Raw genomic sequence first — 26,655 nt, 5'->3', positions numbered from 1 at the left:
ATAGCCATGGAGAATTGGATTGCATTACATAAAAATTATCTGCTAGAAGATGACCTAGTTTTTAGCATCAGAACATTTTCAAAACTTTATGTAAGTTTTTAAGGAGTGTTTGCACATAATACAATACTTAGGCTATCATTAACAACCTATTTTGAAAAAGACAATTTACAGAAATCAGTAGCTCAAGGTGATATGTATAGACTCAACCTGTTGAGAATGATCTTTATTCACTTAAAAGCAAGGCAAACACTCATGTATATATTTGGTTGTTACATTAAATACACATGGAATCTCTAGACGAACAGTGTCTCTACGCGTTTCACGGGAACAGTGTCTGCTTCATCAGGAGGTCTAGAGAGTATTCCTGCTTATTTTTACTTTGTTACTGCAAAATGTGTACTGTGATACAGTCTAAGGCTGCGTACACACATTACTTTTTTGTGTGACAGAAGACCGAAAGATGAATGAACGAGCACTGTACATACAGTGCCGTTCTGATCTTTGTAGAAGGGAGGGGGGGGCCAGCAAGCGGCACCCAGCTGTGCTCCCCTCCTTTCACTTGCGGTCGTTCATCTTCTGCCAGGGCGGATTCATGAATGACGTTGGACGGCCGCTGTACACACATCAGATTCCCGTCCGAGACGAGCCCTATGGCTTGTATCGGACAATCATCTCACACGTGTACGCTACTAAGTTTCTGAAATATCCACTTCCTTATGACAACAAGTTTATGTTCACCTGTCATATTCTTTCACCATTTCAAAGAGTAAAAAGCTACACATTGACCAGTACCTCCTTCTATCCCCTCATCAAACTACAGGCATAGCCAAAGTATGTCTGGTACACATAAGTGGACCCACTGCCAATTTATTGCTTAGCTGACGGATGTTTTTGGTTGGAATTCCCTAAACACTACACATACATATGCAATAATATGTCCCTTGGTTTCTGATTGGATTTAATTGATTGTCCTCACACACAGCATGAGTAATGTATGCTTGATTGATATTTACCAACACATTCAATCTGTCCATGTTTTTTTTTTTACATTGATCACTAACAGTTGGTTAGCTGATGTTTTTTGACTGGATTGGAAGTGAAAATTGGCTTGTGCATACTAAGCCTTAGGCTATGTACACACGTGCAATGAATTTGCGTGTACAGTGCTGGTCGTCCGTCATCCGAACGACTGCCCTGGCAAATCCACAGACGCCGAACTGTTGTAATGAATGTGAAGGGGAGAGAGCACAGTGGGGTGCCGCTCCTTCATTCTCCCCCTCCGCTCTCTATAGAGCAAAATGGCGCTGTATGTACAGCACTCGTTAGTGCATTGTGCAGTCTTTTGTGCACTTAGCCTTAAACAGATAAACATAAAAAGCTACGACTGACAAAGCATGACTGTACTGATTACCTCCCAGCTGTGCTATCAAGTCGAGAGAACATTGAATTCTGCCAGATATCAGCAAGTCTTGGAAACTAATGTGCATCTGTCCTTGAATCACATAATGCCTGTTCTGTGGTTGCAAAGAGACTGTATGTGATTGCACCAACACTGAGCATACAAATGGTGGGAAAATAATGAATTTTTGGTGTTGGTTCTTGTCTTTGTTTCATCAAGGTTATGTTGAGCCAACCTCTTTGTTAATTATTTAGAGCTCATAGTATAGGTATAAGGGGAAGAAGGGGAAAAAAAGAGGTTTCAGGCTCAGGAGGTTTTTGTGCATACATCAGTGCATACAGTTACAATTAGTACATACATCAAAGGTACATATTATTTATTTTAAGCTCAATATCCAAATGCCTGGTATTGTCACAGGGTTTGGATAATTTAATCTAGACATAAGACTCCAATGTACAAAGTACATATAAAGATTGAAAACAAGGTGAACCTGTTATGGTCGCATGATTCCCAACGCGTTTCGCCTGTTATAGGCTTCTTCAGGGGTATAAATTTGCAGAGATTGTAAAATTTGTTTGGTTGGAGTGTAGGTGGGGGTAAAGGAACAGTATTCAGGCTGCATGCAGTTTGATATGTCCAAGCCCAAAGCAAAAAGATTGTTTAAATGTTGTTCTAGTAGATTAGGTCCAGTTTTAATATTCAACGCGTAGAGACACTAAATAGGGAAATAATGAGTTCTGATGTAGTAAATATAACGAAGATTGAGGAAAGTGATAAAAAACAGGGGCAAATGCAGGCTAATCAGGAACCAGGTTTAAAATGAACCATTTGCATAAAATCTTTGAATGAGAAAAAGAGGAACACATATATTTCCTTTATCCAACCTCTACATTGCAACAGGAGATAGTGATATAGGGTTGGGGAAGAACTAAAGCAGCCAGCAAAGAATGTGCTGATACGCGTGGAAGTGTTAGCAGAATTATCAGAAACTCTTCAAGAGAGCAAAATTTTAACAGCACACCAGGAAAAGGTCAGTATTCTTTATTTTGCAGAGTATTTTCAAAATTGTATAATTGAAGAAGCTGCAGGGTCTGAAGAGGAAAACAATAATATATATAACAGGTCAAGAGATACATAGGTACCTAACAATAAGCCACAAGATTTGAAGCACGAAAATGATATGTTAACAAAAGATACTGTATGAACAACTATATGCTCTGGAGCTATGTACTAAAGTACATGGGAGCAGAGAATACCCTTTATAATAATAAAGAAACTTTTTAACAGCACTGAGCAGGCAATAGGAAAGAAATTTCATGAGCCTTTGGAGCCCTTACATGTTCATCCGTCTCTCCAAATCTCTAGCAATCTCCTATTGATCTGCAGTGCTAGTCCTAAAGATCAATTCTGCTGCAGTGCCTGGCATTGACTCAATGGGCCTGATTTATTAAAGCTCACCAAGACTGGAGAAGATAGACTCTCATGGGTGTTCCAGCAAACGAGGAATAGATTTCTTAAAAATCATTTGCTATTAGTTGGTGTAGCAGGAATGGTGAGGTTTTCTGATTATTCCATTAAGGAGTTAATCTTTTTTAGCAAGTTAAATGCAAAAACAATCTAGTATATGAACATGGTTAAGTTCATAAATTCATTGGATCATATGATACAAATGCTATATCCCAACTGACATAGCAACTGAAAACAGAACAAAACCACAAGGGACTTTTTAGGCGCTAATTAGTGGAAGGAAAACATAACTTTTATTTGTTTTAAATAATTATGGACAATTCCTCTTATCGATCAAATAATGCCAAATGCCATATGCACAGATATACATAGAATCATGTTATAAAATACATAGATTAAGGTTATAAATACATAGAATAATAGATATACATAAAATAAGGTACGGATAGATAACCTCGGGACTTTTAAGGCATTCAGTTTTTTTTGTTTTACATTAAAAATGCTATGAAGCAATTCTCTTTTGTATATAACAGAAATCTTTCTTTAAAACCAAAAAAGGGAAAACAAAAAATAATAAAGCATCACAATGGTATATACATAGTCACACATAAACAATATTCAACGCGTTTCGCAGATTATAGGTCTGCTTCTACTTATGTATATTGTATATAGTAAATGTATTTATTTGAAATATAAATATTAATAGTATTTATTATGAGCACCAGCTCTCTCCTTGACCCTCTCCAGTCCGGTTTTAGAGCTGCCCACTCCACTGAAACATCCCTTACTAAAGTGGCCAATGACCTCATCAGAGCTAAGTCTCAAGGCAACTTTTCCCTGCTCCTACACACACAGGATCGGCTATCGGGGGATGTCTTATTCACGGGTGAGTGTCTTATTTTAATTATTTTATCAAAAATCGGGGAAACACGGTATTTGTTGTATAAGACGCACCAACTTTTCCCCCCCAGTTTTGGGGAAGAAAAAGTGCGTCTTATACGGTAAGAAATACGGTACAATTCAAGGTGCATATTATTTATTTTAAGCTCAATATCCAAATGCCTTTTATTGTCACAGGGTTTGGATACTTTAATCTAGACATAAGACTCCGTCCAATGTCATACAAAGTACATATAAAGATTGAAAACAAGGTAAGAAGGGGACCTGTTACGGTTGCGTGATTCCCAACGTGTTTCGCCTGTTATAGGGTTCTTCAGGGGTATAAATTTGCAGGGATTGTATAATTTGTTTGGTTGGAGTGTAGGTGGGGGTAAAAGAAGCAGTATTCAGGCTGCATGCAGTTTGATATGTCCAAGCCCAAAGCAAAAAGATTGTTTAAGAGTTGTCCTAGTAGATTAGGTCCAGTTTTATTATTCATATATATGTTTTTTGTTTCATATTCCATAAATAGGGAAAATAATGAGTTCTGATGTAGTAAATATAACGAAGACTGAGGAAAGTGATAAAAAAACAGGGGCAAATGCAGGCTAATTAGAAACCAAGTTTAAAATGACCCATTTGCATAAAATCTTTGAATGGGAAAAAGAGGAACACATATATTTCCTTTATCCAACCTCTACATTGCAACAGGACATAGCGGTGATATAGGGTTGGGGAAGAACTAAAGCAGCCAGCAAAGAATGTGCCGATACGCGTGGAAGTGTTAGCAGCATTATCAGAAACTCTTCAAGGGAGCAACATTTTAACAGCACACCAGGAAAAGGTCAGTATTCTTTATTTTGCAGAGTATTTTCAAAATTGTATAATTTAAGAAGCTACAGGGTCTGAAGAGGCAAACAATAGTATATATAACAGGTCAAGAGATACATAGGTACCTAACAATAAGCCACAAGATTTGAAGCAAGAAAATAATATGTTAACAAAGGATACATTATGAATTCTGCTGCAGTGCCTGGCATTGACTCAATGGGCCTGATTTATTAAAGCTCACCAAGACTGGAGAAGATAGACTCTCATGGGTGTTCCAGCAAACCAGGAATAGATTTCTTTAAAATCATTTGCTATTGGTGTAGCAGGAATGGTGAGGCTTTCTGATTATTCCATTAAGGAGTTAATCTTTTTAAGCAAGTTAAATGTAAAAACAATCTAGTATATGAACATGGTCAAGTTCATAAATTCATTGGATCATATGATACAAATGCTATATCCCAACTGACACAGCAACTGAAATCAGAAAAAACCACAAGGGACTTTTTAGGCGCTAATTAGTGGAAGGAAAACATAACTTTTATTTGTTTTAATTAATTAAGGACAATTCCTCCTATCGATCAAATATTGCCATATGCCACATCCCCATTCAAGATATACATAGAATAATGTTATATATACATAGAATAATGTTATAAATACATAGAATAAGGTACGGATAGATAACCTCTGGACTTTTAAGGCATTCAGTTTATTTGTTTTACATTAAAAATGGTATGAAGCAGTTTTCTTTTGTATATAACAAAAATCTTTCTTTAAAAACAAAAAAGGGAAAACAAAAAATATAAAAGCATCACAATGGTATATACATAGTCACACATAAACAATATATACGCGTTTCGCAGATTATAGGTCTTCTTCTTCTTATGTATATTGTATATAGTAAATTTATTTATTTGAAATATAAATATTAATAGTATTTATTATATATAGCTCTAGGTCTCACTTTTGATTCCTGAAGAAGCGGACTTATAATCGGCGAAACGCATCAATTCCACTGCCATAGACATAGGCACAAGCATAGGCAGTATCAATATTTATTACAGCACCATGTCAAAAAAAGAAAACCAAGATTGCTATCCATTCTTAGGATACAAGTTACAGGTTGGAGGAATGGGTATTCCTGCATTCTGTAGGTATTGCATACAAATAATGCTAATGCCATGTATAAAGGAAAAAACACAAATAAAGGGGAGGGATGGTGCTGATCAGTAGGAGAGGGCTTGATGATGCTTGTAGTGCATGGACGAGATGGGCTGAAGATACTTGCTGCAGCTTCTAATGCCTATTGTGTGTGTAATGTGCAGGAAATTGAGAGCTTACTTTCATTACAGACACATACATTTGGTAACGATAACAGTAAGGGTAGAGTTAATGAAAACACAGGTAAACATGTGAAAAGAGATTTTGAAACACTTTTTCCTATTTCTCTCATTTAAAAGGTTTCCATGGCAATAAATATAATAAAAATGTTTTTTGGCAGAATTAGTACAGGTTTTACATTAGCACTTTTTCTGTGACATTTGTTTCCTATGTTTAATGCCAAGTATTTCAACTCTAATGATCCACCGTATTGAAAACAGCTTTCCCTCGGATGAGAACCGATGCTTTGCAGTATAACCAATAAGTATCCAAAAAGATTGTCAATTGCAGTACTACATAGAGTTATACAACAGGGCTACATTTAAACAGCAGTAAAAAAAAACAACATATAAAAGAGATGTCAAGGAAGATAAACAGTGCTTTTAGTAAAACTTGTCAGCCTTGAGCACTTATCTATCTTTGTTTATTGGGACGTATACTCTTCCTGAACAATCATGTAGTATTTTGAGTCACTTATGTAGCATAAGGTCTAGTAAATGTAAAACAATCAGTCTGCTTTGATTGATGTTCATAATGTATATAAACCCTTTCATTTCTTCTGGTAAATGTACTACTAAAAGCATTCCAATATTATTACTATTACACAGTATTTATATAGCGCAGACATATGCAGTGCTGTACAAAGTCCATTATCGTGTCACTAACTGTACGTGAAAGGAGCTTACAATCTAATGATATCTGTTCAATATTCTACTTGTCAGTCAATATCTTCAAAATCTTCTCTCCAATGCACTCCAATCAGTTGCAATGTTTGTAGCTATCTTTGTTGAATGCTATAAACCAGTGGTTGCCAACCTTTAGGACCTCATGGACCACCAAATCCTTGGAATCTGAACTGTGCATCCGCGGGGAGCCATTTGTCACTCAAAGTGGAAGAAATTTCCCCCAGAGTGACGTAATCATGCCAGAACCCCCCACTCACCCCATCACAGGCTCACCTTGCTTGCTAAACATCCTGGGGGGGACAGTAGCCCAGGGCTATGAAGGCAACAAAAGTTGTGTCCATATGGGGGACATGATCAGCGGGGTAGGAGGACCCTGCTGGGGGGGAGAACCGTCCAGAGCTGCCTACTACCTAAATTTTCTCACCATCGGTTGGCGACTGCTGTTATAAACATCTCCTGTTTTATGGAGTAGAGATGACGGGGGGAGTTTTTTTTTTTTTGCCCTACAGTGACAGCATTGTTTGTCACACTTGAACAGGAATTGGGTTTATGGAAAAATTACAAAGTTAAAATAAATGAATAAATAAAAAGCCCGAAAAAGAAAACAAATGCAGCCACCATATCTAAATGTGTAATAATTATTGGGGCAGCCATATTTACAAATGCCATACTCATGGACTAGGGTTCCCAACCCCCAGCTGTCTGACGGGTGGGTCGCAGCTCTGGCCGTTGCACCCCCCAATGGGGTCAGCAGAAGGACCCCACTGGGGGGGGCGCACTGGCCAGAGCCTCAGACCATGTCTCCGGTACACACCGCAGACTCATGTCCCTGGACACAACCTGCCCATTTTACCATTGCAGCCTCAGGATGGGTTCTGGCATTCTGACGTCACTCTAAGGGAAGTTTCTTCCCCTTTGAGTGTCACATGACTCCCCGCGCATGCGCAGTTCAGAGTCTGTACATTTAGTGGTTTGCGAAAGGTTGAGGACCACTGCTTTACACTGTCTTCCTAGAATACAAGTCTGTTTGCCAGTCAACTCATTAGAAATGGGTTTTATAAAAAGAGGGGACACTGCAGAGGTTGTTGCCATGAGATCAAGTAATATGGAGGAAGAGGGACAGTGTGTGTCTAATTTATTTATTATTATTAGTATTCCAAGTCTGAATAAGATAACCTATCATGGGAGAACCTGGGCTGCTTTACAGAACGCTTCACATGAAGCAAACCTGGGGAACCTTCTTCTCTCTCTTACTTGAACACCTGGGATCCTATACAACCAAGGTAACCCCCATTCCCTATCCAAGGAAAACCTCTGAAACACTGATGTGGTAAACGTTCTCCGAACATCCCCTGAAGAAGCCTATTGGCGAAACGCGTCGGGTTACAAGACGTTATTTTTCGAGTTGGGATTATTTTGTCTTGCCAACTGGTCATTTTTTCCATGAAGCTTTGAATGGGTCAAAAAATACCATATATTGTACGCGTACTAAAATTATTTGCTACTAACAATTGCCTACAATACAACTTATTTGCCACAAAAAAAAAACAGCTCTCTTTTGGTCTTTGTATCATTTTTTATAAGTTGTCCACATTAGTTGAAAACATTGCATTCTCTTTAAATAATGGGATTGCATGGTCTCTCAACATATATTTTCCCTTCCAAGTGAATCGCCAGAAAGTTTTATCAAAGTGTCTTCTGTTTCCAGTAAATATACTTTTCTTTATTCCTTGCATTATTTTCTAGCTGTATGCCCTCTAGCCTAATGCACTTGAAAACATTTCTTTATATTTTTTATTTTTTGTTTTATTGATCTAGGTAATCGATGGAAAAGTGATCACAGATAAAAGAACTGCAGCAGTTTCTGTAATTGCTACGAAGGTAATAAAGATTATATTGATGTCCTTCTCTTAAAGTATATTTTAAGGTTTCCATATGACAGACATAAAGAAATCCCAAATATAGATAGAAGATGCACAAATCTTCATTTACTTTCCCCCGATTGTGCCAAATCAGACTCTGTGGGCCTGATTTATTATCCTCCCTAGTGGTTAATTTCTTTCCGGTTTTATATGTCTAAAAGCGGTACATTGTTTTTTATGAAAATTTATTTTACAGTATAATATAATAGTATGAGTATAATAAAGTTTGAAACACAAAATCATTTAAAAACAATAAATTGAATAAATTAAAAAATCTATATATTTAAAAAAAAAAAAAATTTATTAAAAAAATAAAAAATACATATTATACTCATACTAATATACATACTGTAAAATAAATGTTCTTGAAAACAATGTACTGCTTTTACACATAAAAATTCAATGTATTGCATTCAATATAGTTATTTTGTATTGAATGCAATACAAATGGATTTTGAATTTCCCGCCCCGCCCGGCCGGAACGTACACACGCACCGACGTCACCGGAAAAGAAAAAAGACGGAGATTGCGGTGCCGGACGGCACGGGACCCCGGTGGTTCAGGTAAGCGCTCTATTTACTAACCTTCCATAGGTGTTCCAACCTCGAGAGTGACTCGGGGTTACCACTTGTAGCAACTTTTTTCTACCATGAGTCACTCCCGGGTTTACCGCTAGGGAGGTTAAAGCTCTCCAAGGCTGAAGAAGATACACTTTCACCAGTGAAGCTGGGTGATCCAGCAAACCTGGAATGGATCTGTTCCAGGATTGAAAACATTTGCTAGCAAATAACAAATGACTTTGAAGCAATCCATTCCAGGCTCATAGGAAGTAGAATTATATAGATCTGTTTGTGGCAGTACCATATTCATTCATTTATCACCAATATCTATGGGTTCCTTTAATTTACTTTTCTACTGTACAATCTGGTTTGTAAATGTAATGGTTGATGGTTATTGTTGCTTTATGTTTGTATTCCAGCTGCTGAAGCCTTCATCTGCTGAAGTGCTCTGCATTCTGGGCTCTGGAGCTCAAGCACACAGTCATTACCAAGCCTTTACACAGCAGTTTTCTTTCAAAGAGGTAAATAAGAACCATTATTAGGATCTCGAGAAATTGACAAACTCGCAGCTAGACTAAGAATTGCTCATATTAAAGCTTTACGCCGATGGAAATATAATTAAATCTTTCATTTTCAGTGGAACAAAAATATAAAAAAAAAGCTGTAGTGAGTCATTTTCACAAAGTATCAATATTGCTTTGAATAGAGACTTCAGAAGTGTAGTGGAGAGGGGAATTTCATTGTCCCAAGGCCAGTTAAATATTAAAAGCTTAAATACCTTTTGGCTTTTTAAAAACAAAATATTTTTCAATGCATGAACAGAGGGTGCAGACTACAAAAAAATACAAAGAAAAACACAATTTGTTTTTTGTTATGTGAAAGCTGGAGAAAAAGAGGAGACGCTGCCCATATTGACCTTGATTGTCTGATTTAATCATTTAAATGAAACAAGGCATCTGAGCAATGGATCTAAACAGAATGAATTAAAAAGGTACAATATGTAAGTATGTCATTTCTCTGATGATTTGATGATAATATTTTTTATTTGTAACTCAAATTAACAAAACTAAACTCCAGTAAAACAGATAAATGCACATAAATACATAAGTTAACAGTCTAATTAATATGGGAGAAACTGTTATATGTTTCAAAGGATTTGTATTTTTTGTATGTCAGGTTCTAGGAATTTGAAACAAAAACAAAATTCTAAAAAAAAATAGTGAAACCTAATATAAATGTACAGTAGCATGTATATTTTATATATATATATATATATATATATATATATATATATATATACGGTAATATAATTTTATGTATATAATATAAAGATTTTTTTTGTATTGGACTCAGTATTGTATTGGAATACAGTTATCTTGTATTGAATCCAATACAAAATTATTTGAATTTCCTGCCACGCCTTCCGCACGAACCAACACATGCACCGTCACCGGGAAACTTTGGAGAACGTCTCTGCACACGCAGAAGCTTTTTGCATGGAAAATCCACCCTGACTCACACTCAGGATTAACTCTTTGGGGGTTAAGACAGTGGCTGCCATCCTTTCAGAACTCATGGACCACTAAATCCACAGAATCCGGACTGCGCATACACGGGGAGCCGTGTCACTCCACGTGAGTGACGTCATGATGCCGGAACCTGCCCACTCTTCCATTGCAGGCTGAGTCCTGCTTGCCAAACATCCTGGGGTGACAGTAGCGCAGGGCTGTGGATGCAAAAGTTGTATCCATACAGGGGATATGATCATTGGGGTCAGGAGAAGGACCCCGCTGGGGGGATCACCGGACAGAGCCGCGGACCACCAAAAGTTTCTCCACGGACCACCAGTTGGTGACCGCTGCTTTAAGAGAAGTTCTAAATAAAACAGACCTAATGTTTGCTTAGTAAAAAGTTTTTTTTAATTTTCTGACAGAAGGGATTAGGAAGCTCCTTCGCCATATCTCATACTCCGTACCTTTTAGGACCTTTTTTTGTTTTACATACACTGAGCTAGCATGCACAGCTCATTGTAAAGGGTTGGGACAGTTTCTACCAAGACGAAATAGCAATCATACGCAAGACGTTCATCATTCTTACCTGCCCTATGGAGATTGCTGAAGACTTTAAACCCAGAAGAAGACCAAGTGAACATGACAGCAGCCACAGGCACTTTGGCAGACAAAACCTTAAATGTCATTGGAGGATTAACTTTTCTTAGGGTATATATGCTGCTTTCATTTAAAAGAAATCATTTAGGGTCCATGTTGTTTAACCCTGTTTTTGTGTATCCGGAATGCTTAAAAAAGAAGTAAACTGAAAAACCCTGAAAACAAAAAAAATTCCACATCTACCTTCCAACCTGCAGCACAGGCGATTGGTCCGGAGGTGTCTCCCATCAGGTCCTGCATCGTCCCGGCATCTGCCTGCAAACCGGCGCGCCGGGCGCTGCCATCTTCGCCTCTTTCGAGTTCTTCCTATGTCACCCGACCCAGGCGCGATCGGGTGACTTGGTTGGAAAAAAAACTTGCCAATCTCACTGCACATGCACGCTTTAAGGACTGGAAGTACACATGACACTTTAAAGGCTGTGTTGGATCTCTTTAAACTAATATCACTCATCAGGCAACTAACAAAAGAACTGGAGAATTGTATGTATACCATCCATCAGCATATGGTGCCCAACCACTGGCTTACCAAGGATTGAAATGAATTACAGACTCACCTGTTTGTTAGGAGGAAACCTAAATTTGCATTTCTTGCTTCTTTTGTTCAAGGTTGGGTCTGTCACAGTGGCAGGGTTGTAATTGCAAGGGACTGACATAATTTTAATATCATAAAGTTACTACAAGGCTTGTGTACAGATATATACTGTGATATTTTTGGAATAACTTTTGCTAATGAATTGGATCCTGCCTGCAAACATACCTCCACTTGAGGGTCAATGGAGTTACTTCTTTACCTAATGCAGTGTCTTAATGGAACGAAACAGACACGAATCCAACTTCTAGCAATGATTGATGACCTCTTCACCTACATCATCATTTCAATTCCGGAAAAACAATCACAAGTCAATTAGGGCTGAAGATAGGAATCACGTTGGAAAAAAATGACCACTAGGCATAGTTACAAACCTGTGCCTATAGATGTGAAAAATGAAAAAAAAATTGTCATACGTTTCACCTATTACAAACAACTGCAGTACAAACTGTAGACATTACACATAAAAAGCTTATTAATACATTGGAGTTGATTTATTGAAGCTCTCCAAGGCTGGATAAGATACACATTCATCAGTGAAGCTGGATGATCCAGAAAACCTGGAATGGATTTCCTAAAAGAAATTTGCTATTTGTTAGCAAATGTTTTCAATCTTGGATCAGATCCATTCCAGGTTTGCTGGATCACCCAGCTTCACTGATGTAAGTGTACCCTCTCCAACCTTCGAGAGCTTTATTAAATCAGGCCCTTTGTCACGATATACTAATCCAGATTAGGAGCAGGGAAACAAAACAATTTTGTATTAATTAATATTTTGTAACAGATTGTATCAGAGGGATTGGCTGCAAAGGTTATATGTCTACAGGTTAGAGACAGGTGAGACTGGCCCTGTACAAGCTCTTGCTGTATGTATAACAGAACTGTATTTCTTTTGTAATAAACTTGAGTTGCATATTAATCCATGAATATCTTTTCTTGTTTCAAGCTCAGCGTAAAGCTTTTAAACCTAACTGTACATTTTAAATAAGCTTTAGAATTTAAAAATAGTACATCTCCTTATAAGCTTCTGATCAACTCTGAATAAGCTTTTGATTTTAAACCCCCCAACACACCTTTTAGAAATAGTACAGCCCCACCGTAGCATTAAAAAAGGGTGCAGGTAAAATCCGAGTTCTACAGATAATTAGGTTGTAAAGGCTTTACATTTTTGTAATAAAAATAATCTCTAACAGCTAAAGTTCATTGGCAGGGCAACAGGGAAAAGAGTCAGATTGTTGTACTTTGTATTAGAACAGGGGTCTCTCTGCAGGAGACCGATAAACACCCTAGATCAGAGGTAGAGCTCTATAATAAGTTCATTCTCTGTTCTGATTAGCAGCCGCTATCTCAGAGTCATTGGCGGGACGGGGGCACAATCTAAGACCAGGGCTCATGCCAGCTCTGCAATCCTCCAACATGGCTTTGCAACATTTCAGAAGATTATTTTCTATCCAAATGAATGTAAGCCTTTATAAATATAATTTTTGCAGCACTAATATTTACTGCTGCCAACCATATAGAGCTGCTTTTTTATGTTGAGCTTCCTTGAAAAAAAGAACATAAATTCAATGAATAAAAGGATCCAGTCTGTACTGAGGAAATAAACCAAGTCTTTTTGACTTCTAAGCTTCTAATGCAGGCATGGGCAAACTACGGCCCGCGGGCCGTATGCGGCCAAATTGCGATGTTTCTCCGGCCCTTTGGGTGTTCCGCGGCTCTGGCTGGTGCCACCACGAGTAGAGTCAGGAGAAGGACCCCGGATCTGAGCCTGCAATGGTAGAGTGGGCTGGCTGTGTCCCTTCACACAACCTGTCCACTCTCCCATCGCAGGCTCAGATCTGCGATGGGAGAGTGGGCGGAGTTATGCCATCATGACGTCATGTCCAGGGGCGTCATAATGGCATAGCCCCACCCACTCCACCATCAATCCAGCCCCTCTAGCAAAATTTTTTTCAGATTGTGGACCCTGACTAAAAATGTTTGCCCACCCCTGTTCTAATGCAACATATGAGAAGTTTTCATTAGTAATAGGCTAGGCCATTATAATGCGGAAGAACCTTTCACAACTGTGCAAGACTGGAGGCAAGGCTAAATTTACACAGTTCCTGAAACATACCAAAGGAAGAGAAGAAAATCTCTCCATCTCAGATTTGATGAACTCATATGATATTGTCATTCACAGTCATATTTCATAAAGACCTATATTTCTGCTCTACTGCTCATTACAGGTAATTTGCTGAAGTTATGAAGCAGCACTAATATAACTGCAAAACTTTGTCTTTATGTCACTCATTACTTTTCTACTGCCTATCCAGCAGTAGTAAAAATGATTTAAAATATGCCATTATTTAAGGCTGGAGACATTTTATAGACAATTTTGAGCTATTTGTTAGACATAAGCTGTAATCTTTCCTGGACAAAAGAGCAGACATCTGGGAAGATTTTTCATCTGCAGTGTTCTGTAGTACTATGATTGCTGCCCCAGTGACCTAGTAAATCACTTTTATCCAAGCATAAGGCAAACTCTGAAAATACATCTTACTTCCTCTATCTGTCTCTTCTCCTGCCCTGAAGGTAAGGATTTGGAGCCGCACAAGAGAAAACGCTGAAAAATTTGCAAATTCAGTGGAAGGAAATGTACGTGTGTGTTCAACCCCGCAAGAAGCAGTGACGAACGCCGATGTAATAGTCACAGCTACAATGTCTACGAAGCCGGTGCTGTATGGTGACTGGGTCAAGCCAGGTGCTCATATCAATGGTACTGTCATTTGTTATTATTTGTGTCTTCTAGCAAACTGATGGGAAGTATATTCATTTTTCTTGATAAACTTCATAAATGTCAGATTGTTCCTGGAATATGTATTATTGGTAAAATCTAAACGAAAGAAAACAATATTAGGTACAGCAATAGCTATTAACCATCTTCTATATTTTATTGTTAGACGTTAGCAAATGGTTATTATTTATAGATTTCACATATACCGCCATCCTACAGAATATAGTTTCTTTGCAAGAAAAATAAGGAACTTTATGTTTACAATTTTAATTTATATTGAATGTATAGTTTAAAATTAGTTTAATATCCTATTACAAAAATACGGATTGTCCCCGAGTTAAGGACATCCAACATACGAACGATTCCTAGGTATGAACGGGCTTCCCTGCTCACTCATGTGCAGGACTGAGGCTTGATGGGGGAGGGGGGCGGTTTGCAGAAGAAGTCTTTTGCTAAACACAGCTGAGGTTGTGGGTGATCTTAAGAGCTGAGCTGGTATGTAACATCTTGTAACTCTTTAATGACCAAGACAAACTTTGCAGTGGGTTCTGTTTGTAAATCAAAGCACAGTTTGCTCTAGAAGTTAATGAATGTCTAGGCTCCATAAAGTTTTTTTTGCTTTATTTGTGATTAGCTCACAGTGAGAATTTTACACAGTAACTGACACTACGCTGCCTAATAATATGTTGGGACAAACATCTGTCCTAATTGCATTTATTAAAATAATGTACCTGTTCTGACTTACATACAAATTCAACTTAAGAACAAACCTGCAGTCCCTATCTCATATGTAACCATGGGACTCCCTGTGTATGAAATTCTTGACATTAAAACCACACTTGTACCCCAAGATTATTATATCTTGACCATATATAACCTCCAGAAGCCTGACCCAATTTATTCAAAAAACCTCTCAATCCTAGAATCAAAGAAAAACACTCAAACTATGTCACACTTACTTCTTCCTCGCTAAAGCTCAGGTGTGCATGCATGCAGTTATTACTCTGGTTGTGTCTGCACTCCCAAGTTTTATCTGTTTCGCCAATCCCGCTGGCCAATAAGGAAATAGCCTCCTAATCATCCTGAGCTATTTTGCTACCTCTGACAAAACACTCAGCGTTTTTAAAAACGTGTCTCCACTAGTGCCAAATCCCCTAGCTCTGCTGAGCATTTCCTGTACACCTGTTGGTTAATTCAGTGTGTCCAGCTCCTGTGTTACCCCCTTGTTGCCCAGTCTGTTGTTTACCAGGCAGTTCCCCTGTGCAGTTCCAGTGTTCCACCTGTGTCTCCTGTTTCTTCCAGTGTTTTCTGTGTTTCCTGTGTCTGCAGTGGTCTTGTGTCACTAGTGTCTATTTCCTAGATCCCTGGTATTTGACCTCTGGCTAGTGACCTTACCTCTCTTTCTTGCTGCCTGCCTTGATCTTGGCCTTCCTTCACAATTCTTCTGTTTAGCAATTTAATACCATGTATCTTCCTGCTGACTTGGTGTGCCCAAGGACTTGGCGGTAACCAGTAGCGCAACATCCTCACCACTAGAGGCTCTGGAGAAGATCTGGTTACTGCTTAGACTCCGCGCCTTGGCGCTTTTCAGGGCTCACACCATTCTATACTAACATATCCTTTCTTACATATGATTATCAAAAATGATCACATGTGTTTATACTTAAACAATTTCATGGACTGGACTACCAGGAGGAAGAAATTATTTACTCTTAAATTTCCTGATCTAGGGGATATATACTAACATATAGACAAGGGTTAATTAAAGTAATTTCTGCACTTTGACTAGGAACTACTTTATGTATTTTTTTTTATTATCTCTACTGCTGATACCCAGAGGATGTTGAGCAGAAGGCCTCAACTAAAAGGAAGGGTAATCTGAATAAAATTAATTATTTGAAAAAACGGTATATGGTCTATTTAGTACATAGTGAGCATCAGCATACATACCACCCCAACCCCCACTTCACCATCCTTTCTAAAAAAAAAAAAAAACTATATGCTAGAACCAGCTGAGACACATCCCTTTCAAAGCAGCGGTCGCCAACTGGTGGTCCGCGAGAACATTTTGATAGTCCACGGACCATGTCCCCAGTACAAGTCCCAGGTTGTGTCCTTAAACATAACCCGCTCACTCTCCCATCGCAGGCTTAGATCAGCGATGGATGAGTAGCCGGGGTTATGTCATGATGACGTCACCATGGGGGAGGTTTCTCCCATTTGTTTGACACCCGGCTCCCTGCGTATGCGCAGTCAATGCGATGGTAATTTTAGTGGTCTGCGGGACCAAAAAGGTTGGCGACCAATGCCTTAAAGGGCATACCAACATGGTGCTCTGTTCTTGCAGTGTAATGATACAAAAATATCAATAGATCTTATCTGTATTGTCAAGGAGCATTGAAGAAGAAAAAAATATAATAATAAAATAATATAAAGTATTAAACACTGCCAAGGATATAAAGGAGTTAAAAAGAAAGAGCCTTGAATCACAACTTTTAGATTTAAGTTCACATCCCCAACTAAACACCCCCCCACCCCACTTTATTCAGGCCTCTAGTAGTGTTGTATGCTTTATATATTTTGTTAAAGAAGTAGGGTCAATAATTGTGTCTTTTATATCTGCCTGGGGGCTCTTTATAAAGCAGAGAATCTGACATTTAACATATTTTCTCAGACAAGGAATCAATCACTCCCATTGAAAACCCAATCATCGGGAACATTCTCTACCAGAAAATGTGTGCTGAATGTCAGATTCACTGCTTTATAAATGGACCCCCTTTACCTCCCTTTACCTTTTAAAACTATAGATGTGTATGCCTATAGTAAACATTGTAAAATACTATGACTAAAAATAAATTTGGCTGCTCTAAATCAATTTTAAGCTTTGACAGAACAAAACAATACTGAATTGGTATTTAGCTTCTAAAAAATTGGTCCCATTGTGTGTTTTTACACAATGTAGGTTAGGCCATGAGATCACAAACTCCACTGAATCTTGTACAAATGGGAAACTTGAGACTGTATGTGTGCTTTTGTCAAAGTTACCAATGACCGAATCTCTAAAAACCATCTCATAGCTATTTTAGGAATGCTGTTCAATTTACTCTTTCATGATCGGACTTAATATTATTATTAATAAACAGGATTTATATAGCACCAACATATTACGCAGCGCTGTACAATAAATAGGCGATGCAAATGACAGATCGTGACGCAGGAGGAGGAGAGGACCCTGCTTCAAAGAGCTTACAATCTAGGAGGTGGGGGAAGTATCACACAATAGGAGGGGGGATATGTAATGGAGGGAAGTAGTGAGGGTTAAAAGACAGAGGAAGATGGGTGTCACACTTACCTTTTCCTTGCCAAAGCAGAAGCACCTTTCCCCTGCGCATGCCTGCAGTTCTAAAACCTCTTCCATATTTAATCAGTATTGTCCCTCCCACCAGCCAATCAGGAAATAGCCTCTTAATCATCCCTGGCTATATAGCTAGCTCAGACATAGCACTCAGCGTTTGTGCAATGTGTCTCCACTAGTGCCAAGCCCCCTAGCTCTGCTGAGCAATTTATGTACACCTGCTATTTAATTCAGTGTTTCCCCTGTCCAGCTCGTGTGTTAACCCCTTGTTGTCCAGTCTGTTATTTCCAGTCAATTCCCTTGTGCTGTTCCAGTGTTCCTGTCTGTCTGTGGTTATTCTTTTGTCACCTGTGCCTTTTGTAGCTTCCAGTGTCGCCTGTGTTCCCTGGTCTGCCCAAGGACCGCAACCTGGAAGTGACCAGTATAAAATGTATTCTTTTTCTGCTGACAATTTTTTTTTCAAACAGGAAGTGTAGGGAGCACTCCAACAGCAAAAGTCAGAAATAAAATAGCTTTTTTAAGTAGCATTATTTGCATAATAATAATGGTAATGTTTGCATTTCTGTCTGTTGTACAGTTGAACATTTTTCTATTTTCCCCATCTAGTAAAAGTGTTGTAAGCAGTATTAAAAATAAAGCTGTCCTTAAAACAGAGCCTTGGTTAGCAGTAAATCCATGACAGGTGTTCTAATCCTTCCCCAGTCTACATGACAATCATTTTATAGTATTATAAAATAGAATTATATGAGTGAAGTGGGTTATTAGGCACATTTTTTGTATGGTTATACTGATATAATATACAGCATTTGGAATTATTGCTCAAATAAAATTCCTATCCCTGTTGCAGGGACATTTTCTACAAAATACAGAGGCCTTTTCTAATATAATTTTAGTTTTAATCAAGTTTTAATCAAATTTCTGATTGTCATTATATGTTGTGTTGGTGTTCGAATTCGGGTTGTCCCTATATTCCAACCGAAAAGGGCGGTTCGAATTTGGACAGACCTGACCCGAAAAACACAGAATTCGATTTTGCAAATTCATGTTTAACAATATGTTTAAAAAAAAAGGGCGAACTCCAGATAAACTCTCAATGGAGTTTCACCATTTAGAGTTCATCTGAGTTCAGTTCCCATGGTTACCGGGGAGCGTAGGAACTTGCGGTCACAGCTGTGAGGCACACGAGTGCTTTTAATCAGCTGTGACTGCAGATGAACTCTCAATAGAGAAACTCCATTGAGAGTTCATCTGCAGTTCCACTGCGATCCCCAGGCACTAGAGGTTATTTAACCTCTAGTGCCCGGGGATCACAAACAGGAGGATTCCAAGGGATGCAAGAATGATTGCAGCCCTGAGAATCCACTGCGATCCCCGGGCACTAGAGGTTAATTAACCTCTAGTGCCTGGGGATCGCAGTGGAACTGCAGATTAACTCTCAATGGAGTTTTTCCATTGACAGTTTATCTAAGTTCAGTTCCCACGGTCACTGGGCTGTACTTATCATTGATAAATACAGCTCAGGGAGCGTGGGAACGTGCGGTCACAGCTGATAGGTGGCACAGGAGTGCTTCCAGTAGCTGTGACTACAGATGAACTCTCAATTGAGTTTCTCCCCTGAGAGGTCATCTGCAGTTCAGTTCCCACGGTCACCGGGCTGATAAATACAGCCCGTTGACCATATGAACTTTGTGGTCACAGCTGATTGGAGGAGTCGCGCGAGTGCTTTCAATTAGCTGTGACTGCAGATGAACCGCTGTTTTTGTTCTTGGATAGTGAATCTCTATCCAAGAACACATACCACAGTTACACTAGGGCTGCAGGAGCAATCAGGGGAGCTGTCAGCTCCGCTCTTCTGATTGCTTTTGCAACAGTCCCGAAAAAAAACCTGAATCCCGCCCCCCATAGACTTTAATGGTGTTCAAATTCAGTGTTCGATCACCCGGAAAATTCTGGGCTATTAGATTAAATAGCTGCCGAATGGAACACTCAGCTGTTTGACCAACACTAATTATATGAGGTAGTCAATAATGCAATATTCTCTTTCAGCTCTTGGTGCTTGCAGACCAGACTGGAGGGAGCTGGATGACATTCTCATGAAGAATTCAGTGCTTTATGTGGACACCAAGGAAGCTGCTCAAAAGGAGTCTGGAGATATAGTCCTATCCGGGGTAATGAAAACAAACCAATAATTTTGATTATTCTGCTTTGTAAACTGGCTATAAATAATTGCTTTTTTATTGTATGAGTACGTTTGCCCCTTTCAGATTCAGCAAAAGCGATCATTGGTGTTAGTGGTTACTGACCTGAATTAAAACACAGGATAAAAGTTGGCCTCACGCTTTGCCAAGTAAACTATAGGGACAGGACTCAATGGCCGGAATATCTTCTGGGTTTCACTGTACCGTTACAGTTGTCCTAGAGCAGTGTTTCTCAACCAGGGTTCTGTGGAACCCTTGGGATCCTCCAGAGGTTGCTAGGGGTTTGTAAAGCAATAAGCAAATTGTACTAAGATCAGTTTACAGCAGACCTATCACCAGAATTTATACTTTAAATAAAAGGGCAGACAGTTCTTTTATGCAAAGTCTTTATTGCCAAGGCAAGCCTCCTGTAAAACCCGTGTTATGCATCCCAGAAGGATTTTGGCGGCACCTGGCGCTGGGACGAAGGGGGAGTACAGAACATTGCAGGACCCAATACAATAAAGTTATGGATAAATTGAGGAATATGCGGAAGTATAGGTGAGTTTTTGTTTTTAGTTTAGTTCCGCTTTAACTGACACCAATGATACTTTTGGCTATTTGTAAGGGTGACATTCTATTCACTGGCCAACAATGTCAGAAGCATTATTCCCAATGGTGTATGGTGAGCTGTGGCTAATATATTTATTTCAGGGGTTCCCTAAGGCCTGTATATTTTTTCAACGGTTCCCATTTGTTAAACAGGCTGTTATAGAGAAAATTGTATCAAAGAGGGTATCAAAAAAGCTTGGGCTGCTGTAATCTGTAAAAATACATTTTATTAAAAGGACTAAAAAGAAATTGAAAAATGTGAAGTTTTAAAATTAAAAATAAACTATTTTGTAACTTTTTTTAGTCTTTACTGTAATAAAGAGAGAAAACAAAAGAACTATCTTACCTTTAATAATGTCCTAATATCTTGCAGCGATGCATCATTCATTTTCATAATAAACAATACTTAGCCGGTTTTATAGCATCAGTTTCTAAATCTTTTTCCAGCATCCTTTTCATCTCTAGGCTATACATCATTTACATACATAATATGGCACTGCAGTAAGGTAATATCAGGAACACATAATATTGGAGCTTCTGAGATTACATTACTGTTATAAATTCAGTATTACGGTGCTACCTTCGGGATCAATAATGCCTTATATAAAACCTAGTTTTATTCTAATGAGATATATGTAAATTACACATACACTGAAATTGCTGTAATGCTAATACCGTATTTAAATTTGGATTTGTCATTTAATGTTGAGAATCTGTAAGGAGAAATTAAAAAATAATCATATTTATATTTAAACAAGCCTTGGGTATAGTAAAGAGCTGCCAGTCTTAAATTTTTTAAACTGTAGTCAAAAATGAATTTCTGTAGGTGTACTGTTAATGAGTGCAAAAATGAATTATAGGTTGCCGTTAAAGGAGGAGTCCAGGCCAAAATAAAATCCAGGCATATTTATGCAAAGCAAACAACAGGTATGGATTCAAAACATTAAAATAACAAATTCTGCACAGTGTAGTTCCATGCATCGGTATACCCTCCTACCCTCTGATGCAACACAGAGTGAAGAATCAAAGATTCAGTCCATTTAAATTAGTTGTGTATCTATGTTCAATTTCCTTAATAAAAAAACTGAAATAAATAAAATAAGTCTGCCCTAAGCTATCATTTGCACTTGCAATTAGGATGTATCAAAGTCCAGCATTCCCAAAGTATGTTCTTTTGTCTTTTAGGCATCTGTTTATGCTGAAATTGGTGAAATACTGAAAGGAACCAAGCCTGCTCTTGCAGAGAAAACAACAATCTTTAAGTCAGTAGGTAAGATGTATAAATCATTTTTAGAATATCTCATCCTTACAATATGGAAGGTGTAACGTACTGCACAGTGTATAGACCGGTGCAGTCTGCTGTATATCACACTGGGATAAATGGAGGTGTAAAATAGCTTCCTATCTTTTCTTGTTTCTGGCTACATCCATAATATTACAAAAAAAAAATGCGAAATTCATGTTAATGTTGGAATGCTTGTATCACAGACAGAAAAGAAGCCAAGTACAACATAAAGTTTTTACCTGAACATTCATCACGGGCAATGGTGGACAATAAATATAAATCAATCGAATAAAATGTTTATTTTCTAGCCCTGCATGGGTATAAATCTTTTTACTGTAGTATTGATGTCTACTGTATGAGACCGTTCCTCTATCAACTTTTAAATAGACTAGTGTGTATTTGTAGCACAGTCTAGGACCAAAATCTCTTTCAAGTCTTCTCCTTACCTGTCATACTACAGGTTGACATTCAAAAATCTGGCCATCGATAATCTAGTTCCCTTAGATTTCAGAGCACATTTTCAAATTTACATTGTTTTCTGGAGGCGCCATTTATGTTTTGATGGCGCTGTACTCCGGAATCAGCTGTTGGGTCTTGCTTGCACGTGCTTTCCTGCTCATTGCTTCTCATTTATGTGCTGCTGTATAGCCCCATTATGGATTCAGCATCCATTTAAAGGACTTTACAGGTAGTCATGTTCTGTTAAATATATACAGCATATATACCGGTAAAAAATCCAGAATTTGTGAGAATCCGGCACTCCTCGGATCCGGAGGTTTCCGGATTTTCGAATGTCAACCTGTACTACAATATACATCAGCCTCATGTTTCCAGCACGGTTTATTGTACATGTTTGCTCCACGGCCTCCATTACTCTCTGTGTTGATCTTTGGGCTTTGTAGCTCCTTATGCTAAAATAGTAAAGTCCCTATATTAGCAGATGTATAAATTTGTGAGTTTTGCACATGCCTCTATTGTAAATCCACTAGCAGCAACTAGTTTACAATTGAGGTTCCTAGGCTTTGGTGTGGCCATAATGCTGAGAATATTGCTTACTTACCGATGGACCTATAATGCATACATGTTCAGCCTATTTGAGATAAAATGCCACTAACTTTGTTTTCACTTAAAAAGGCCAGTAAATATAACTACAAGTTGGTAAATAAAAAGTTATTTTATTAAAGCATTTACAAATGAAAGTTGTTTTTTAGGCTAAGATTCTTATTTTAGTATAACAATTCTGAAGTAGGATCAGGGACTGAAAGCACTAAAGAAGACTGCTAAAGATAAAAATTTAGCATAACATTCATTATTTCTGAGCTCCTGGATAACTAAAAGTTAAGCTACATGCTGAATTGATGAGACGTAATCCAACAAATCCTCAATAATTAACATGGTACTTAGTGTGCCTGGTCCATGCATTGTGTTAATAACAGAGCTTTTTCCATATTTTAAGCAATCTACTCTGATGAGTGATCTCTGATTGTAATCTTCTTTTGATCCAACCTTTTATTAAATATTTTTTAGAGATACCATAGACATTTTATTCATTAATCTACTCTGATGAGTGATCTCTGATTGTAATCTTCTTTTGATCCAACCTTTTATTAAATATTTTTTAGAGATACCATAGACATTTTATTCATTAATGCAGGTGTATTTATGTGCAGATAATATTTCAGTTTACTTATAGTTTGTGGCTGAAAGTAAAACTGAGTCATCAAGCAGCAAATCAGATGGAGATGCCACTTTTGTTTTAGATGAAATGTAACTTGTTCTTCAGCTGTCATATTTTGCTCATCCAAGCTTATTTTATGAATGTGAATCTTTATAGCAGTAAGACATTTGCTTGTATAAAACTGAGAATATTTCAGGTTAGAGCACAAAATAATTTCTCATTTAGCTGCAGCATTTTATATAATGTCTATGTCTGAAATTCTTGTGGACCATCCATTTAATTAAATGATTATTGTTTTTCTCTTGAGCCATGTGTATGCAATGGAGAAACCAGAAATTGTATTTTATATATTTTATTTATTTGACTTTTACCATTCTAGACTTTTTTACATAGTTCTCCAACTACCCTGCATCTTATGGAACTGTCCCATCCACAAAACCTTCTGTCATTTAAAGGGTTCATTTTATTCTATGACAACTGCATGTTTCCTGGTAAATAATAGGATTACACACAATAAGGAATTGGTAGTTCCATTGTCTGAAGGCTGAACTGTATCTGTTTACAGAGCACGTAACAAATATTACCATGCTTTCCTGAATGTTTACTCCAGATCAGGGTTTCTTGACCTTTTTTTGCATGGGGGAACCTCTTGAAATAACTTTCAGCTCCCAGGGAACTTCTACTATAATTACTATATTAATAGTGGTCATTGAAAAGGTTGCCCCATACATTGCTGGTCAGTAGGAATAATGTCAACCTTACTGATAGCCAAAAAGATTAATGGTATCATTTAAACTGACCTGAGAGACACAAAATGGTCATTGCTTAAAGAACCCCTAAAAAACTCTTGAGCACACCTGGTTGAGAAGCACTGCATTAGAACATAGCCTGTGTTCCTGCTCTGCTTCCAAAAAGCACGAGAAGCCATTTTTGAACTAGCCAAAGACATCTGCCATCACACCCTAAAGCATGTTTCTTTGAAAAGTGATAGCAATCAATACAGCTGACAAATTAGTTTATACTTCTATTATTATTATTGTGTTTTATGTATCCATATAAATGTTGTGTTTTTATTTTAGGCATGGCTATTGAAGACACAGTATCAGCAAAACTTGTTCATGATTGCTGGGTGAAGAGTAAGGCCGGTGATTAATGTCAAACCCAAAGTTATATTAGTTTACTGTTGAAGACCGCTGTTTAATTGGTTCCAGTGGTAGCTATGTTCTGTGTACTAAATTTATAATAATAACTAAGAATTTTCAAACATAAAACAGATTTCAGTGGTATTTTTAAAAGTTTAAAGCATAATTGATTGCTTGGAAAACTTTAAAAAAATCAAGGGTGTAAGTTATCAACTAACCCGATATCAACTAACCATTATGTAGAATATTCACTTCTGTTAGGGCGGGGTACGTGATTTACCATTAAAGACATTTCTAATAAACCTACCTTGTTCAGATGTATGGTCACCATGCAGTTATCCCGTTTATCAGTTGCCCATTAAGCAGCTAGAGATGGTTTTTACAGGCATTTCAGAGCTTTAAAGGATGCATAATAACCACTATATGGGAGGTGTTCAAACTTTGCACCTATATTGCCCTGGAAGAGGTAAAGGAAGCAGAAACTTTCAATATGTTTGTACCCCTTCCCACAAACACTTCTGAAAAGCCTCTCAAATTATTAAATCTGCTTGGCAGTCGTTTGGAACACATTCCCATTCATGCTCATTGAAGTGATGGAGCAGCTGACCAACCATTGGATGCTTTTGATGCCAACTAAAAACCACACCGCCACCTGCAGTAGGCATCAATGCGCATTTATTAAAAACAACACTTTAGTAAATTTGGGTACATGTCATCAATAGCTGGAAGTCTTTTCAACTTTGTAATTATTATAAGACAATAAACTTGAAATTCCATTTATCAAGTAATAATAATAAAGTGTTTTGTTTGTTATTTAATTAACCACTGTCTAAATATTTGCTGAAATTGTTCTCCAGTTTGTCCCATCTGCCTCTTGTGTTTGGTAGAAAACTGTGCTGCTTTTTCGTTTTCTCTCTTCTTCAAGCATAACTATTGAGAAGCCATTTCTTATATAACTCAGTTTTTCACAGGTAATAGAAGAAAACTATCTCTATTAAGGAAGATATAAATTCATATGGCTTTCAAATGATAATAAAAGTAAATTATATGTGAACAATGTAAAATTGCCCAGCAGCGGGACATTTGTATTATGGGAGAATTGGGCAAAATGTATTCAAGTACATTCAAGTGTATTCAAGTATGTATTCAAGTGTGTATTCAAGTATTCGAGTACAGGCAGGGGTTTTAATACAAGAATTAAGAGATGATACAGTAGTGTAAAAATGACTAAGAGCAGGACGTGTTTATTAAGAGAATACCGGATGAAATTTACTAGAGAAAAAAAAACTGATTTACTAAAGCTCTCACCCACCTTAGCCTAACTTCTCCAGTCATGGAGAGCTTTGATAAATCAGGCCCAAAGTCTTGCAATTCTTCGGAAAAAAGCAGGTAAGTTTGTTTCTCTTATCTAATAACATAAATGACCCTTCCCAGACAGCTTCTTGTTTTTAAAAAGGTACTGTTTCCTGTTTTTTGTGGCGTTTAAATGTTAGATTTTGTCCCAACAAAATACAATACTCTGTGAGATTCCATGGAAATTGGAAAAAATATATATAATTTAATGTTAGATCAAAACAGGTAACTGGAAGAACAGTCAAGGCCCTTCGTTTGGTTTAACAGCAAAATAATTAAATTCTATAGTAAGAAGAAAATCTATAAAACAGCAGACCAATGAAAGAGGAGGAATTCCCAAAAACGTACACAGCCCCAAGAAACATATATACTGTAGAAGAGAGAGGTACTGCTTGG

At 37.8% G+C, this 26,655-nt stretch overlaps 1 protein-coding gene across 2 annotated transcripts in view; it reads left to right on the top strand.

Annotated features, from left to right (window-relative positions):
* CRYM (crystallin mu) overlaps nt 1-25,729 on the top strand; it is a 32,861-nt gene extending 7,132 nt beyond the window's left edge. For both annotated transcript variants that reach the window (XM_072418932.1, XM_072418931.1), the window contains exons 3-8: nt 8,461-8,523; nt 9,544-9,645; nt 14,456-14,639; nt 20,059-20,180; nt 21,987-22,071; nt 24,844-25,729. In XM_072418932.1, coding sequence (XP_072275033.1) covers nt 8,461-8,523; nt 9,544-9,645; nt 14,456-14,639; nt 20,059-20,180; nt 21,987-22,071; nt 24,844-24,917 — 630 coding nt within the window. In that variant the 3' untranslated portion in view covers nt 24,918-25,729. The remainder of the gene's footprint in view (nt 1-8,460; nt 8,524-9,543; nt 9,646-14,455; nt 14,640-20,058; nt 20,181-21,986; nt 22,072-24,843) is intronic.
* Nucleotides 25,730-26,655: the final 926 nt, after the last annotated feature.

Source organism: Pyxicephalus adspersus, chromosome 7, assembly GCF_032062135.1.
Source record: "Pyxicephalus adspersus chromosome 7, UCB_Pads_2.0, whole genome shotgun sequence".
In the NCBI taxonomy this organism is placed as follows: domain Eukaryota; kingdom Metazoa; phylum Chordata; class Amphibia; order Anura; family Pyxicephalidae; genus Pyxicephalus; species Pyxicephalus adspersus.
This window is presented reverse-complemented; position numbering and strand designations above follow the sequence as displayed.